The sequence below is a fragment of the Neopelma chrysocephalum genome, unplaced genomic scaffold, assembly GCF_003984885.1.
Source record: "Neopelma chrysocephalum unplaced genomic scaffold, ASM398488v2 Primary Assembly neopelma1_65, whole genome shotgun sequence".
NCBI classification, from domain to species: Eukaryota; Metazoa; Chordata; class Aves; order Passeriformes; family Pipridae; genus Neopelma; species Neopelma chrysocephalum.
In genome coordinates this window covers 4,328,944-4,346,592 of record NW_020897722.1, presented here as the reverse complement: position 1 = coordinate 4,346,592, position 17,649 = coordinate 4,328,944, and the positions used below count along the sequence as shown (strand labels likewise).

The window sequence follows — 17,649 nt, the reverse complement described above, 5'->3', positions numbered from 1 at the left end:
CTCTGGGGTGTCTCTGGGAAGCAGCTCAAAGTGGTGCAACATGAAGTCTTTAGAACAAGCTTTGAGGGGTTCAGAGCCATCAAAAGAGATCATTTGGAGGCAGCTGTAGCATGAGAAAACTATTTTACTTTTCCCTGAATACACAGGGATTAAGCAAGGCCATACAGCACAAAACTATCAATCAAAACACTACCACCAAAAAAGCCCAGAGGACAGCAGCAGATACCTGAGAGAGAATGATGTGGTGGAGATAACACCAGGAAGCTTTCAGATCATAATCCCTGTGATACAAAATCAGCAGTTTCACAACAATACTTTAAAAGTCTGTTCTCAACACCTTCCTGAAGCAAACCCTCCAGTGTTTGCACCACTTCACTTTGGACTGTGCAGAATTTTTGCAATCCAGCTGCCATTAGGAAAGGTTAAGTTGGTTTTCTCAGGAGTTAGTACCAGGGAACATGACATAAGAAATGATCACATACTCTTAATTTTCTGTTTTTCAGTTAATGTGTAGAAAATATAATCCAAATAACATCTTTGGAATTAGCAATAAAATTAGGCCTTATTCTTTTTTCATAGTAAAAGCATAAAAAAAATTCAAAATAGACAGATTTGCATGCTGTGCCTAAGAAGTCTGATAAATGGATCAGATTTCTTCTCCTCAGGGTCAGTAACTGGAAATTCAGTTGCAGTAAATGTCACTTGATAAGTGGAATTTAGAGAAATTGAATTATTTATTAGAAACCCAATTTGAAGGAACTGATTCAAGTTAATCAGTATGTCAATGAGGGAAATTACATGGAATTTCCTGTGTTTTAAAATAAAACCAGCTGCAAATGGTATTATGTAAGTTTTGGTATCATGTTCATCAGTTTACTGAATTACAGTAGATTATGTTACTATCTCTGTAATGTCAGTAATACCAGTAATTTGATGTTTGATCTCCCTATTGTTTCAGAGCTGCTGGGAGCTAAAGTAAAAATAAACTGCTGCTAAACTGGGGGTTTCCTTCCCTGACTTCTGCCAACCCTTATGCCCCTGCTGTGCAGTGACCCTGTGCTCACCCTGATGTGTGTCAGACTCTTGCAAGTACTTTTCCAAATATTCTTCTTCAGTTTTAGTCAATTCTATCAGGTCACAGAGGATCTACTGAAAGCTGGTGTGAGTGAACATAACTCTGAGCGAGGTGTGGGGTGATGAGCAAGGTTAGCAGGGGAAGGTGAGGGTGAGATGCTCCTCGTTGTGCAGCACTGAGCCATTAGAGGAGCCTGGATGCCTCTGGAGTTGCATCTCCAGGTGTGTTTTCAGGGGACAAAGGCTTTGGCAGCAGCACCAAAGAAAAATGTACCCATTTCCTCCTCCATCGTTCCCGCTCTTGCACTGCAGTGTAGCACACAATCCCTTTAGGCCCAGCAGGAAAACTTGTTTGTGCAGCTGTGGACTGGGAAACTTCTCCAAAATTTAAAAAAAAAAGTAACAATTATTTTGTCAGGTTGTTAAAGCAGTTCTTTCCCCCCTCCTCCCCATCCAGTTCCCTACCCAGCTGCACAAGCAGTTGTACTGACAGAGCGGAGGGAGCAATTCCCAAGGAAGTACTTGTGGGAACAGTGAGAGGGAGACAACAGGAATACTTTACCTTGATGCTGCTGCTGAAGAATTCTGTCTCCTGAAAAGACAGTTTTATTCCCCTCTGAATGAGGGTAAGATTTGCAGTGAAGTGTTTTGTTTCTCCAGGCTGGTTTGTGTGTGTGGTTGGTTGTTCTGGAGAGAGAAAGAAATGCAATTGTTTGCTTTTCTTCAGTTGAAGTTCCCCATCCCCCCCTATTTAATTTGTAGTTCTGCATTGCTGAACAAGGCTAAAAAGCTCTCTCTTAAGACTCTCTGACAGAATTAAGCAATTTGTTTATTTATTTATTCATTTATTTATTTTTATTGATTGAGACATTAAGACAAAGCAAACCAGATCTTATATGGCTTGGAAGACCTTTGGTCTTGATCCTATAGTGACATATATGGCTTCTATAGTGAAATTGCCAGTCAGATTTGCACTTTATTCCTGCAGATTAAAGTGTCCCACAAGTTTTAAATATCCTCTTCCTCCTTCACCCAGGGTAGCTACTGATACCATGTGATTGTTTTCTCTGTTTTAACATTCTTGATCTAAATTGATTGAAGCTGTGTGGATGTAATGAAGTTCCTGGTATTTTGTCATACATTACTTTTTTGGTTATTCTTGAAAACATATCGGAAAGCAACATTCCAAGGGACTCCTAAAATCATCTTGTGCATTCATCAAGACTTACAGGGAGTTGTATTTTAGACATTTTGCTCCTAAGGATTCACTGGAAATGATATATTCTTGCCAGTGGATAGAGGATGCTTCCCAATACACTTCAACTCAAGATCTCAAGTGAAAAATTGAAAGGTATAATTATAATGTGCACTGGAGAAAGATCTGAGGTATTTTCCATGTCCCAGATATCTGAAGTAGCAGGGAACTTGTTCAATAATTTAAAAACTATTCTCAACACATGCTACCATATTGCTTAACTGAATGGGAACAGATATTTGAGAGAAAACTGCTGAGTAAATCTTAATTACAGAATGGGCTTTAAAACTCTTGGATTGTGAAGACTGAAATAATCATATGACAGTGAAGTTAATTAGATCCACCTACGCGGTTTGAAACTTCTTTTCAAGTAGCTGATCTGATTACAGTTGTGAGGAATATGGAGCAACAGAGGAAGTACAATGCTGATTATCTCTGAATAAATAACTTGAAAATCACAAAGATGATTAAAGCTTCTTTAAAATACCATGTGTTTTTAATTTCTGCTCTTGTTCTGTCTCTTCTCATCTCCTGCCACTCACAGACCTGACAGCAAGTCTTCTCTTTCCTAAGTCCTTTACATCCCTCTCTGCTGCACAGAACTTGGAGAGAACCCTGTGGTCCTTAAAAAAAAAAAAGAAGGGAATTCACTGACAGAAGCCAGAATATTTCTCTATGTCTGTGTATGTGTGTCAGTTCCTTAGTTTAAATCAAATTAAAATGCATAGAAGTTCTTTGGAGGGTGAAGAAGTAAGAGCCTACAGCCCTGTTTATTTTAATGGCTAAGAATGAGATACAAGAGGCAAAAGAAAAACAAGAAGAAAACATTCTCTGAATTTTTTCAGGGACTCCCCAGATATGTGAACTTGCCTGTGAAATAAACCCTTCAGAGGCAGAGGTTCAGCAATGGTAGATTCCTTTCTTCCATTAAAATTTTTGCTAAAAGCTGCTCTCTGAGACCAGGGATGCTTTTGTAAATGTTGGAGATCCACAGGCACTACTGAAATCATAGTGTAGTGCCAGAACTGACAGCTCCCAACATGACTGTGGCCTTGTTATTTTGGAATCCATCTGGATGTAGTGGCTCCCTTGCATAGGTCTGACTATCCATTGCCTTGACTACAATGATAGAGCTGCTTGTCTGTTTGTGTAGCAATGGATTAAAAAAAAAAAAGGTGACCAAAAAATTGATAAATTCATATACACCACGAGCATTCCTTTGCATTGCAGGAACTTATCTAAAAAAAACCCCAACAATCCAAACCAAACAAACCTCCATTAAAATGTCACTTCCAGTTAAAACCACTCAGTTATTGCCACAGAGCACCAGGGCCATTCAGGACTGCTGATGGATGCTCCAGCAGCACTTGGGTTTCCTCCATGCCTCATGTTCATCTGACTCTGTATAAATCAACATCAGAACTGTCCCATGATCTCTTGTGTCCTGTTGACTAATTACAGCAGTGCCAGTGGCTGCTGGAAACACGGTTGTTTCTCTGTCCTCTGAAAAGAAATGGGGGGGAGAGACAAGAACTTCCAGGACTCTGAGCATCATTTTTTAATTTGCAGACATGGGGAATTTCATGGACACGGACCAGAGGAAAACAGTGACTGAAGGACAAGCTGCAGTTCTGAACTTCCCACGCATCCTGAGCCATCCAAGACCCCAAGTGACGTGGTTTAGAGACGGGCACAAGATTATACCAAGCAGCAGAATGTAAGTTGATTTAAAGCTCAGAATGCACCCACCCTAAAATATGATTAATTGTATTTGATAACACAACTTACATTTTAAGTACACTAATTAAGGTTTAAAGAGAATGAAGTAGCCTTGTTCATACTGAGTTGGAGATAAATTACTATTTTAAGACCATCTCTGAACTTCTGAAGCAGTTTGACAAAATAATTCATGTGGTTTTAATGGTCCTGGTGCAGCATAAGGGGCTGGATATGCAGAATGTCTGTGCTTCCTTCACGCTATTCATTTTCAGGATACATTTTGGAAAAGGAAATGCTCATCTCTCAATTACATTTACTTGAGTGGACTAACTTAATGAATACTGAGATTTTTCTTTTTTAATCTATGAATCCATGGAGGACTTTTTACAGATTTATACCTAGTTCTGTTTTCCTCCCTATAAAATTCTAAATATTGTTTATTTTTTGGGGGTTTTTTAGCCTACAATGACAATTGTAGTTCTTTTTGACTAATTAGCAGCTCACCCACTAATGACACAGTACTTGCACTTTGATTAGATATTATCTCAAGGTGTGCTCATTTATCCTTTCCTGAAACAGTTATGAAGCCATCCCGTGTTTTCATCTGCACAGGGACTGAAGGGATTGGCTGTAACATTAAAAAATGTAGATTAAATCTTGTCTCATTTATTGGAAAACTGTTGAAATACTAGGAATGTTGCTGGTTATTTCTCTGTTATATTTTCATGTGTTCAAAGGGATAGATGTGCTAGCAGATGATTGTAATGGGATATTGCTGTGTTCCAGGAGTGCTGAGTCTTTAGAGTTTATATTAAAAAGGGAAAAATATTCTTGAATTTGAATTTTGTTAATCTGCGCAGTGTATTTTACTGTTGCTTATGTGCATTTTTTAAACCTGAAAGCTGGTATTACAGGCACTTTAAAACTGTGAAAATTAGTATTGCAGGGATGTGAAGAAACTGTGTAATAATTTATGAATAATTTAATAGTAATTTGATGGGAAACAGCTGGAAGATGAAACAATGGGTTCCTGGGCAATCTCTTGAAGAGAGCTAAGTGACAAATCCTGAGTTATTAACCATTAAGAATCTACTTCCTCCACTTGTGCCACATCACAAATTTTCTTTTGTCAATGCTGAGAATACACAAATCAACTCACAGATGGTGACAAAGCCTTGTTATCCCGGTATCCGAGAGTTTCTTGGGAACCCTTACAGGGGAACAGAGCAGAGTGACCAAGGCAGGCACGTGGTGTCTGAAAATGAGATTTGCCTGAGTTCTCTTACAGTTTGGGAAAATTGCAAGTAGAGAAATGTATGTCCTGTGTTTGTTGATATAAATATCCTATTTTTCATCTGCTGTGCTTTACTCTTATTCCTGCCCTGTTGGGATTGTTGGGGTAGAATCATTGAAACTCATGGAGCGTGGAAATACTCACAAATGGGAGAACTCTAACATTGCTCTGTAGCAGGGCTTCCATATAAATTTTATTTCCCTGGTCAGAAATTTTGTCTAGAAGGAACTTGAAGACATTTGTCTGGCCTGTGTAGGAATTCCTAAGTACTTCTGCAGTGGAAGTGCCCGTGCTGAAAGTGTGAGCCTCGTTGGAAGTTTGATGTATGTCAGATAGTAAACCTGGTAAGTTCAGGAGGTGACAGATTTATGGTACACATACCAATCATCAGAGCACTCTGTGTGCAGTAGGTCTCAAAGTATTGGAAAAACCAGAGAGCATCCACTCACATCTTGCTGTCTATGAAATTCAGGAAGTAAATATGGCAGCCCTATAAATATGGGAAACCTGAGACACGGAGAGGATGCATAAAAAACTGAGAAATGTACAGATATCTTATGGAAAGTGTTTCTTATCTGTGGAGCAAGTTGTGCATTTAACTTGTTCTTTGCACACAAGGGGATGTATCAATTTAACTGATCAGTTTAGCCAGTGATCCAGTTAGGCTGATGCATCCATCTGACTGGATCTCCTGCTAAACTCATCAGTGACATTGATACAACCACCTTGTATGATGCTCTTTAATCTGATTAAAAGTACCTTATATTGCTAAATCAATATAAAGCTTTTTTAATGCTCTTAAACAAGCTTACAATGATTTGGCTCAATCAATCAGCCATAATATTGTGTGTCAGCTGTAACAATGATTTCTAAGTGACATCACTGTCAGCGTTCGTGGACTGAGGACATAAAAATGGGGACAGGAGTGGTGGGTTTGGTACAGTTCATTCAGATAGTTGGTAAAGTTAACTCTTACTCATGCAAAAACCTTAATGTGAACATTTTTATGCCATAAAAATGATCCTGATGCTTGTGTACACAGAGCTGCTGTCACCACTGGAAGGGATTCATTTCACTGATGTGGGAACAGAGCATGTGCTGAGTTGCCCTTATGTGAGAGAGATAAAAGATCAAAAGTAACACACACATAACAGTTCTGAGAAAAAATAAATTCGGAAGCTGTTTCAAGGAATGTCATTTAATTGGCTCTGCAGAAGGGTTTCCCTACCAGTTTTAAGGCAGTAAATGCTGATGTTGTTCTCCTTCACTACGTACAGGTATTTAGGACACTTATGGGGAGGGGTTCTGCCAGATGTTCAGCACTCCAGAAGTGGTGCATTTCTGGGGAGCCAAGATAACAGAATTGCTGAATTGTCAAAAACTATGGTATCACTGTATGCATTTTTTAAATGTTCTTTACAATATGTCAAATAAGACTTCTATTTTTCTTTGTGTTTTCTTGTAATTATTATACATGTTAACACAGTCGCCACTTCTGTCAGATCATAGAATAGTTTGGGTTGGAAGGGACTTTTTAAAGTCACCTAGTGCCAGCCCCTGCGGTGAGCAGGGACATCTGCAACTACACCAGGTTGCTCAGAACCACGTCCAGAATGGCTTTGAATGTTCCCAGGGATGGGGCATCCACCACATCTCTGGATAACCTGTGCCAGGGCCTCACCACACTCAATCATGAAAAATTTCTTCCTTATATCTACCCTCTTTTAGTCTAAAACTATTTACCCCTTGTCCTGTCCATACATGCCTTTCTCAGTTGGGTTGGGGGGTGGAAAGCTTCAGTGGATAGCTTTGATTTCACCTTTTTTTTTAGTCAGAATGGTGACTCTTACTCTGTCAGTGTGCATGGCTGTGACATTTTCTGGGAGAAAGTTTCCTTTGAGACATTGGCAATTTTTTTCAAACTGTATATTCTATTGAATTTAACTGCCAGTGTTACTCATGATGGGATTTTGCAGCAAATAACTATGTGTTAGTTCCCATTTTAGTGGTGTTGGTAATATTTTGTTAAAGCCCCCAGATAAAACCAAGAATGGGATGACAAGTTGCTCTGAAACTAGTTGGGATGTAAAGTCAACAAATCCCTGTATAATATATGGATGTGAAGCAAACGGCCTGCACATACTCATGAGATTGTTGTTATAGTTTATGACTTAAGGCAACTAACAAAGCTGCAGCAGAGCCAGAGCGATGGGAGGGTGTGTATTTAAAAATTTAAGTCCTAAAAGTCGCTGTCGTCGTCCCACCATCACTTAGTACAGTGTGGGTATATATTCATTTTGGCTTTTATGCATTTTCTGTCACCAAAGCTTCAGCTTGATATTGTGAAGGGCTGTTTCTAGAAGGAATCTGGGTACATGCTATAAAGGTGTGGAGGATCAGAGAGAAGACCAAAAGATCAAGAACAAGAGAAAATGAGCAAGGAGTGGAATTAGGGTTTGACAAGCTTATTATTATTTTACATTCCTCAAGAAATTTTAGAAAAGACTTTGCATTACACATGCAGAGATTAATGTTTGCCAAATGCACTGTTAAACCAGTGTGGAATTACAGCTGCACTGTTATCCAGGGTCTCAACCGATGGGATGGTTTCACTGTTTCCCTGCACATCTTACCCAAACCAGCAGCCTCTCTAAAGGTGGCTGCATCAAAAGAAGTTGCTGGTCTGGGTTGTCAAGTATTCAGCTTGCCCTGCCTGGCTGTACTTCATCAGCCTGAAAAGCAGAGCACATTTAACTTGCTTTACACGGGCACGTTCAGTACCTTGGAGAGGCACAAAGGACAGTGGCACCGTCAAGGTCTGCAGTTGCCTTTCAGTTGTGGTACAGAGGAATTAAATTCTCAGTACTCTTAGAGGATTTTTTACCTTTTTCTAAGGGAAGCACTTTTCACTGACAGGGCTCACTCTGGCCATCAATTCATTTATTCTGGGTTTCTTCTCTAAGAAGAAAACTTCTATGCAGACATTGTTATCATCTTCATTAGTGTCCTTACAGGGAAACTATTTTTTCCCCTAATAAGCTGCAGCTAGATGAATATTAAGTCATGTCTTTTGTTAGTGGAATTGTGTCTGACACAAAACAGGAAAGTTCATTTTTTGGCATATAAAGGCACTCCAGGGGTGTCCCTTTTAGCTGGATGGGCATTAGTCACTTAATTAACTGTCCATGAACCAAAACACTTCACAAATGCACTTCAAAGCACTGGAAAGGGACAAGGAATTGCATTGTCTTTAGCTACACGAGTTCATATCTGGTTTTTTGCACTAAGATCAATTCATTGTGCATTTGGATGTGTTTGGTCATGAGAGTCTCTTATAGAGCCTAAAGGTGCTGACTGATTGTACAAGCAACTGTCCAATGTGACTTGCTGTGGTTTTGAACACTCAGAATGCCTTCCAAATAAGCAAAGCTGGTGCAGATTTACTGGTCGTTTGTTAAGGTAAAATTGTAAATCTCTTAATGGCAGTATCAAGAAAAAAAAAGTAGCTGTGGCTAAATAGACTTTAAAAAATAAGAAAAAAATTAAAATATCTAAGAAAAATACATCATATTTTGGGCTGGTGCTAGCATTAGATTAGGGTTTGCTTTGATGAGAGCAGCTGACTTAATGTGCCATGTATATATTTTTCACTTTAGAACAAACACTGTTTTTCTGTGAGCAGTTCTGGTGGCACAATGCATTTCTCCACAAACACCAGCCTGTCACACAACGTGTGCCAGTTGCACATAATTACTTTTCACACACGCTGGAAAATACTTTCATTAAGATTGTGATGATTATCATTACCGAACAATAAATTCAGAGGCTGCCAACTTTGCAATGTATTAGCTGAGCAATAATTTAAAAGATAAAAGTTTTGAAGATCTCTTGTCTGCTGACATTATGGAGTGACACTTCTCAGCACTAGGAGATGTGACAAAACCCCCTGTAATATTATTTTTATCTGCTCGTACCTTTTACAGGCTCCACATCAATTTTGAAGTCAGCACCTGAAAAAGAAGATGATTTGGTAGAATTAAATTATTTCCTCAAACTGAAATTCATTGCTACCCTTTAATTCATTTATCTAACCAAACTGCTGCGTTGAGTAATTTCAGTTTGAGGGAACAGGCAACGCTGGGAATCATCTTACATCAAGTTTTACTGCTCTCCCCAAGGCCCATATGCATATGAAGGGCTGTAGGGAAATCTCCCATCATCTCTTCAAGTTTGAGCAGCCCTGATGCTGTCAGTGGGCTGGTGTGAGTATTATTGTCTGCTGTGTTCAGCAGAGGATAACGGGAACACCTCAGGGTAAGCAAATCCCAGGATTATTTTCTAAAGCTGTTTGACTTGTCTGGATTCAACCTCGCTGTCTTCCTCCCTGCACATAATTTGTTTGCCACAGGTTTTAAATATAGGTTTCAAATGTGCGTTTTCTTAACTTTTAGGGTGGAATTTTGTGTGTTGGTTTGATGAGGGGGAGAGGAGGAGGAAGATTGAGGTTGTATTTGGGGACCGTGACATGCTGAGTGCAGAGTGTGTGGGAGTGACACAGCCCAGTTTAGGTGGAAGAGGGACAGTAGAAAACAACTTCCTGCCAAGACCATGCCTTTTAGCAAGGCTCATTTGGAAGTGGATTCCTCCCAGGTGAGACAGTCTGGCTGATGAGATGAGAGGCACATTTTGGGATTTGACCAATATGTTTCATTACAAATTTGGGCCACAAACCACAGAGGGTTTTTTAATATATTTTTTTTTTCATAAACCAGGGGAAGCTGCTGCACTGTAAAATCCATATTTTTTGCTAGGAAAAAAGTGGCTGCTTGGAACTAATATTGTGCTTTAATGGGCCTCAGCTGCTCCCAGTATCTTTCAGCACAATCTTCAACAGCTGTAAATTTCAATAAAACTTCAAAGATCACTGTCTAAGAGGAAAATCTGACTGCTGGATATTGTTTTTCCTATGATGATCACATATAAAGAACAAAATCATTTTATATGCCACTACGCTTATTAATCATAGATTTGGAATTTGTAAAACAAAGGGAATGGAAGTGTCACTGGAAGGAAACCTTTTTGCTCTAAGTATGATTTACTTATCACAGCTTGCAGTAGAAATTGATTTATGAGTTTGTTGCTTTCTGGGGACAAATGTACTTTGAGAGAGAAAATATGGACTATGAAAGAAGTGTTAATAGCATTACTCTTTGCAAGAGAACTAGACACTGCTTTTTAAAAAATCATCTCCAATTTAGAGGTGAGTAAATATGAAGGCTCACTGTCATCGTACTTCGGGGCTCACTTTTTGCATCTGCTGCATTTTCTAATCAGAACTAAATATGCTATTAGGGACAAATCATGAATAATCCTCTAATAACTAATGTGCTTTTGTGGGAAACCATTTTTCTGTCACTCTTTGAACTGCTCTGTCTACAAATGGAAATATTTTAATATGCAGCCAAGATAAGAATATTTAAAAGTGTCTCAGTCATTCTTATGAGCAAATATGCAAAAGAAAACTACTGCTTTATGCTTAAAAAGTGGCAATTGTTCACAAATCCCTGGGAACAGTTTATCTCCTGTGGCCCCTCACATATCTCTATTTTTATGGAAATAGATGCAAAATGCTTGTGACTTATCAAATATAGCAGAAGGTAATGTCTTATGTTTACCAATTAACTTTTATTAATCAAAACTGACTGAAGTAAAATGTATCTGTCAGTACTTGTGGCTGGGTATTACAAAGGGTTGTTAATTTTCTTTCTGTGCAGAAAAGGACAAAATCTGTCTTTCCTTGTACTTCTAGTGGGTTTTTATATGATGTACAAAGGTGTTAAGATGTGTAAGTTTGTAACTTTATGATACAGGTTTACATAGAATACTTTAAAAGCCCTGTGATTTTGGCAGATTTGCTTTTGTAGTGAAAGCTGCTGTGTGATTCAGGAAAGGAAAAAAAAAACAAACCAAAACCACAGAACTTGGCACTCTGGGGATGTAGTGTGGCTTTTGTGGTTGATTTGCATCAAGTCTACTTTGTTAACAGTATTCAACTTGAATTTAAAGAATTTGGTACATGGGAGCAAATGGGAAGCAGCCCTTCCATTAATTAGTGCTGCAGAGAAAGGAGGGATCTGGCAGCCTGCCTGTGGCCTATCTCTGGTTGTGAGTGGAGTCTTCAGCTAGTTTGTGTTTGGCCTTCATGGAACAGGTTCCAAATGAATTTAAATATGTTAAAAATGTGCTCTCTGATGTTTCGTGGGTCTGCCTGGTCTGTATGGGAGGAGGGATTTTTGGCTCTGGTGAAACTTTGCAAAGGCATCTTGCAATTAGAAGTGAAAAAACAGTCAAACTCTGCCAGTATTCACATGAAATCTATTTGTCTGCTGCACGTTAGTGCTGCCTTTTCTTTATTAATACGTGCCTCTGGCTATTTTTATATATTTCACAAATCTGTTGTTTTACATGAAAGGACCAATTCTAGACACAGACAAGGCAACTGTTTGCTGGGGTCACCACAGCCATCACTTGCTTGCTCAGCTTTACTCCCTTTGCCATTCTGTCGAAATTCCTCCCAGTTGGGTGGGGAAAGAGTAGAACAGCTCAGGCTACTTTTCATCATAGCAGGAGCAATGGAAATGCTGAAGGAAATCTGTGCCTTCCCTCCCTTTCCACCTGGCTGACACCTGCTGTCACCCAGAGGGGAAGGAAACAGGGCTGAGCCAAGACAGGTTTGTGTGTGAATTCAAGGATACTGAGAAGAGGGATGGATGGGGATGTTCAACCATGATGGAGGAAAAGAAGGACAGGGAGGAGCTTAGAAGATGGCATGGCCCAAGAAAAGGATCGCAGATCCTTGGAGAAGGAGAGTATGGATGAGGGGGAGTTGGGAGGACAGTGGTCTGGGAATGGTGCTCTGCAGCTTCCAATCACCTCACAAGAGTGCCCAGTGTCCTGAGAGTGTGGCCCTCACTCCTTAGTTTCTTCCCCCAAAAAGCTTACTGACCTTCTCAATCCAAACTCCCACTCCCTGTATTCCCACTGATCCCTCCCAGACAGTTGTCCCCTCTGGAACTACCCTCCAGTTGCTGGAGAACTGAACACTGCCAGCACTTTATTTTTGTTTGTTGTGGCCTCTTTGTAGGATCAGAACTTAATGTGTCATTGACAAATAAATTCACAGCTCAAAAAGCAGGAGAAGGAATATCAAGCAATTTCTGGCTTGTGTGTTCCTGGCTCCTTCAATTCTCAAAATACAGGTATAAGGGAGACCTTATTTAGGAAAAGCACTTGAAAGCATTGAAGCTAAGCTCTGTACAACAACTTTTTATGTGTTTTTCTCCAAAACCTCAAAGGCTCTTCACTATATAAAATGGGGGTTTTGCTAGATTTTATTCAATGATTTTTCAAGAAACTGCATTTGCCGTTTCATTCAGCAGCCAAGACCATTTGCAAGAATTTTAACAACTCTGCTGCTGTCTGCCAGCTGCCATGTGTTCTCTCCCTGCTCCCTGCATAATGCCTCTTCACTGCAAGAAGAGTGCAATACTTTCATAGTAATCACTAGTTCAAATCACTGATTATTTTAAAACATCAAATCTCATTTTTGGCAATCCATCATCTGTTTCCATGGGAACTGAAACTGGCCTTAGCAGCAACCAGAAGCAGAGTTTATTGGGATACTTACACATTTCAATGGCTGTTGTTAGACAGCTGCATTTTCTGTTTACCCAACAGATATTGCAGCAACAGCCTCATAATACACTTTTAAAATTCTATGTACATTTCATTTTAATGTATTTATATCATTATTCATATTTTTCACAACTTAGCAGAAATGTTATGATCAAGAGAGAAAATGTCAGTAATTTCCATCATATGCAGTCAATATTGGATGTTTCCATCAAGTGTCCTTACTATTGTTTTAACTGGGACTGTGGCAAAATAAAAATGGAAAAATTCCCTGCCTTGAGAGGGCAAGAGATAGGTGGAGGCTCCCACTTTTAAGTATTGTCCCCTGGTAATCTTATCTCAGACTTTCTGCTCTCCGAAGTCTTATTTCCTCCATAATTTTTGCCCCAGAACAACCATTTCCCCAAGTTTGCAGCTCATCTTCCTGCTCCAGAGCTCAAACTCTTGCTATTTATAAAACCATTGATCAAATCAGTTAGTAGTAGTAGTAGTAGTAGTAGTATTAATAGTAGTAGTGTGGATTTAAAAAATGCTGTTTTGCTGTACATTTTTATGGAGTATTTCAGTATCAAAGAGAATAATTGGGCAACTAATTGAATGTAGTATTAATGTGCATATCCAGCCAGCTTTTTTTTTGCTTTTCTTCCAACTGCTTTGGAGTGAAAATCATTATTCTGGAGTCTGGCATTATTTTGGTTCAGGAGTGAGGCAGCCACTTAAGATAAATCTGGAATCTTGAAAGGCTGTTCTATGACCAGACCTGATATCCAATAAACAACCCTCCTCTTCTCCCATCTTCTAAGACTGTTTTTATCATCACAGGGGTAAACTGGCTTACAAGGAAATATTTGGGGGCAAAATAGATCATATGTGCATAAACATGCTGGAATGAGACTGAGGATGATTTGTCTTGCAAAATAAGGGGAGAGAGGGAATTGTTCGATGCTCCATCAAGTGCTGAGGTACAAGAGGAGAAATGCTGATTTTCCCAGGCTCTCAAGTTAACTCTGAGGAGTTTCCACTAACATGAAGCATCTCATAAAACCACTGTAGAAGCTGGCAAAAACTCCTCCTGTCCCAAATCTAACATGTGAGTTGGTTTGTGGCAGTGCCTTAAAAATTCTCAATTCTTGCTCCTTTCTGCAGTCGGTGCTTTCACAGAACTGATCTCAGATCATGTTACTGGTGGAGTATTTACCACAAAAACCCAATTTCTAAACTGTCTGCCCTCACGTCTTTGTGTGGGTGTGTTTATCAATAATTTATTTGCATTTAGCATAATTATGAACAATTCAAGCTATATTTTCAAAGAGATGGATTTGTCTGCATACATATGTAGTTAAAAACCTGCTGCAGTGAGGGAGATGATAAATAACTGGTAACTAGTGGCTGAGGGTGCACAGCAAGAGAGTGTGAGCAGAGAATATTGTGCAGCTGCAAACTATGGTTTTAAGAGCATTATTTGAAGAGTAAATTAATTTATTTTTAAGAATTTTAATTTATTTTAGCAGAAACAGTGAAAATACCTTGAAGAAGTCCTATAAATAAGGTCTTTGTTGTATGTTGATGATTTAAATATTCCAATACAAGAAATAAACTAAAATGTCACTCATAATTTAATAAAAACAGGGAGTTGGCCAAATCATCTTGTTTCAGTGAAATATTAAGAGAAGTGGCGGTTTCATATTTTAATGCCTGATAGCTTTTAATCCATAGCTGTCAGTGCTAATTTCACTAAATAAAAGACTTTATGGTGCTGAAGGTTCACTAATCAAGATTCATAAAGGTACAATTTCAGTTGTCATCCTCTTGTCTCTTTGGGAAGCCACATTTATTCAGGAACCGATTCCTGAGTGGAAAAAAGTACCAGGCATGGAGTGGAAAAACTGGTGTGCAAAATACACCTTTTTCTCATGAAACCTTCAGAGGTGAAACTGGATGAATAAAGAATCTGAACATCATGCCTGAATTTTTGAATTATTTAAGCAAAATTATTTCATCGGCAGGAAAATTTCTGATTGAGGAACACTTTTTAGCGTTCTCTTTTTCTCCCTGGGAGATTGCAGTGAATTATGGGGTCTCTGAGTGCTGTCAACTCCTCTGAAGCCTGCTGCACCCAATAGGATATTCACTTAATCTGCTCCAACACTTCTTGTTGCTAGTAGGTGTGAATTTTAATCATTTCTGTACTAAAATACGCATTTCCAACAAATGCAGTAGATTTTGGTTCTTTTGATGGTTTTGTATGAGATGGTACAGGTGGATTGTTTTGTACCAAAACCAAAGGCAGCATAATGTACTTGCTGCAGTTTGTTTTATATATAAATTGTGAATGTAAAGAGCATATGCATGATGTGAAGTGGTCCAACAGTATGGCAACAGACCCAAGCTACCCAGCTAACTGCCAGGTGATTTGCTAATAATCTCAGTTTTTTAATTTCCTAATGCTTAATTTACACCTCTGAAATAACACAGTAATAAATCCTTCCTTTGAATGACATCAAAGTACTTTCCATGGGGTCGTACTTTCCATAGGGTTGAGGTTTTTCCTCACTCGCAGACCTTAAAAAAAAAAAGTCCATTGGGTCGTTACTCAGATGCAAATGTTGAATATCTTCTTTTATTAAACTGCAAAAGGGATTTACCAGAATTATGAAAAGGACTCTGAGCTTGTGCTTTCTAAATGCTAATGTAAAATCTAGTATTTTAATAAGTTTTTCTAAATTTACATTTTTAAGTGTAGAGCACTGAGTGAGCTTGGAAGGTGCACCTTCTCCCTTTGACATCTACTGTCTGTTCCAACAGTTCCGACCCCTTTAATAAAGTCACACTTAAGAAGCTCTTTGTACTTTAATCTTTTAACCATCCCAGAGTATTTCACCCTGTGCTGTGCCAGCCATGAAGTGGAGGGGGAGCTCTGCAGGGGCTGCAGTTTGGTCAGGTGGGGGAATGGCAATAGCAGAGCAGGAAAGTGTCACCTCTCCAGGTGACCCAGGATGGTGGCAGAGCCCCGGGGAAGGGAAGAACCCAGGTCTTCTGAGGCAGCCTTAGTTTTGTGGTGTCAGTAGCATTTTAACTTCAGTGAATGTAGTGAGACAAAAAGAGAGCAAAAATGGAAACCTTTCTAGAACAGCTCAGATCAGAACTAAACCAGAGGAGATCTGGTTGCCTTCTGATGTGTGTCAGAATTGTCCTGAGCCGTTTTGGAATGGGAAGGGCTGATGTTATTCTTTTCAAAACTCCCTAGTGTTTCACGCTAGTTAACATTTTGTTTTCCTTTCAACCTTGTGCAATTGTTAGGAGTAGATAAACACTGCTTTGTGCATTGCCATAGCACAGTTTAATCTTTCAACATCAGCCAATTGTAGAAGGACCAGAATTGTCCAGAATTAACTCTGCCCTTTGCATGTAATGTTTATTTTTACCTCAAAATTAGTTGAAGTCCTAATCTATCTCATTATTCTGCATCTTATTCTGTAAAAATGTGGTTTTCTTAATCCCAGCTTGTTAGAGTTTTTGTAAGTTCTGGTGTAGTACCATGCAGTTCTCCTTCATCTGCTGCTTTATTGGTATAACTTAGCAAAATCAATAAGGGTGTAGTGTAAGGTAATTTAATTTTTTAGTTATTGTGAAAACTGATTCTCAGGGAAGGAGTTTTTTTATATTCTTGGGATACTTGAGCACTTAAGGAGTCCTTGAATCATTTTGCCTGGTGTACAACAAGCACGATCCCTGCATGTTGTTTTAGTGGATCAGTGCTAAACCACGTTCTTCTCTTTAAGCATGTGAGGAACTTACCGCATTTATTTGTGTAAATATTTATAGGATCTGATCTCTGAAGATTAACCCCCCATATTTTAATTAAGCATTGTTTAATTGAATAAACAGTTTTTGCAAGATAACCTCGTTGCTATTTGCAATGTTCTTTGAAAGAGTTGCTGAGCAGAAAAGCAAAGCAACGTGGTTGGTTTTGAAGGCATTTATGACACAGTCACTTGACTGTATTCTCAGTGGTGCATTATAAATTTTGAGGGTCTTTTACATTATTACAAATCTCTCAACTTCCCTTCAAGGTTCCGAGATGAAAATAATTGTGTTGCAAATATCAACTGCTTAAAACTGAAATTAGGTTTGTACGTTCATAAAATTCAAACCACTGCTCCTACGTTAAGGAGTTTTATTTCCGTAACGACTTCTAAGATTTGAGAGACTGGAACAACATATCTTTATTTTCTATGTAACATTTCTAACTAAGTGTTGTAATGAACAAAGTATTTTACTACTCAGAAAACTGAGCAGGAGTGAACTGTGTCATTTGAAATCTCTTTAATTGCTTTTATTTATAATGAAGGCATCTGCCCATTAGGTAGCAGTGTTAAGAGTGAAGATAATATTAGGTGCCTTAAATAAGAACAAAAAATACTATAATGCCATTAGGGAGATATTTGCATATACTGATATAGAATTGTCAAATATGATTAGTCAGATCTGTACAGGATAAAGGAACAGAAGTAATCTAGGAAGGAAAATGTCCTAATGTTTTTAGAATAGTGCAAGAAAATTGTGCAAGAAATTAGTTCTTGCCTTGGCAACTGGGACAGGATTTGCAATGGCA

The 17,649-nt window shown here is 38.8% G+C and overlaps 1 protein-coding gene across 2 annotated transcripts in view; it reads left to right on the top strand.

Moving 5' to 3' along the window:
* Positions 1–17,649, top strand: part of SDK1 (sidekick cell adhesion molecule 1) — a 398,710-nt gene that overhangs the window by 115,014 nt on the left and 266,047 nt on the right. For both annotated transcript variants that reach the window (XM_027683614.1, XM_027683613.1), the window contains exon 4: positions 3,899–4,046. In XM_027683614.1, the coding sequence (XP_027539415.1) occupies positions 3,899–4,046 (148 nt within the window). The remainder of the gene's footprint in view (positions 1–3,898; positions 4,047–17,649) is intronic.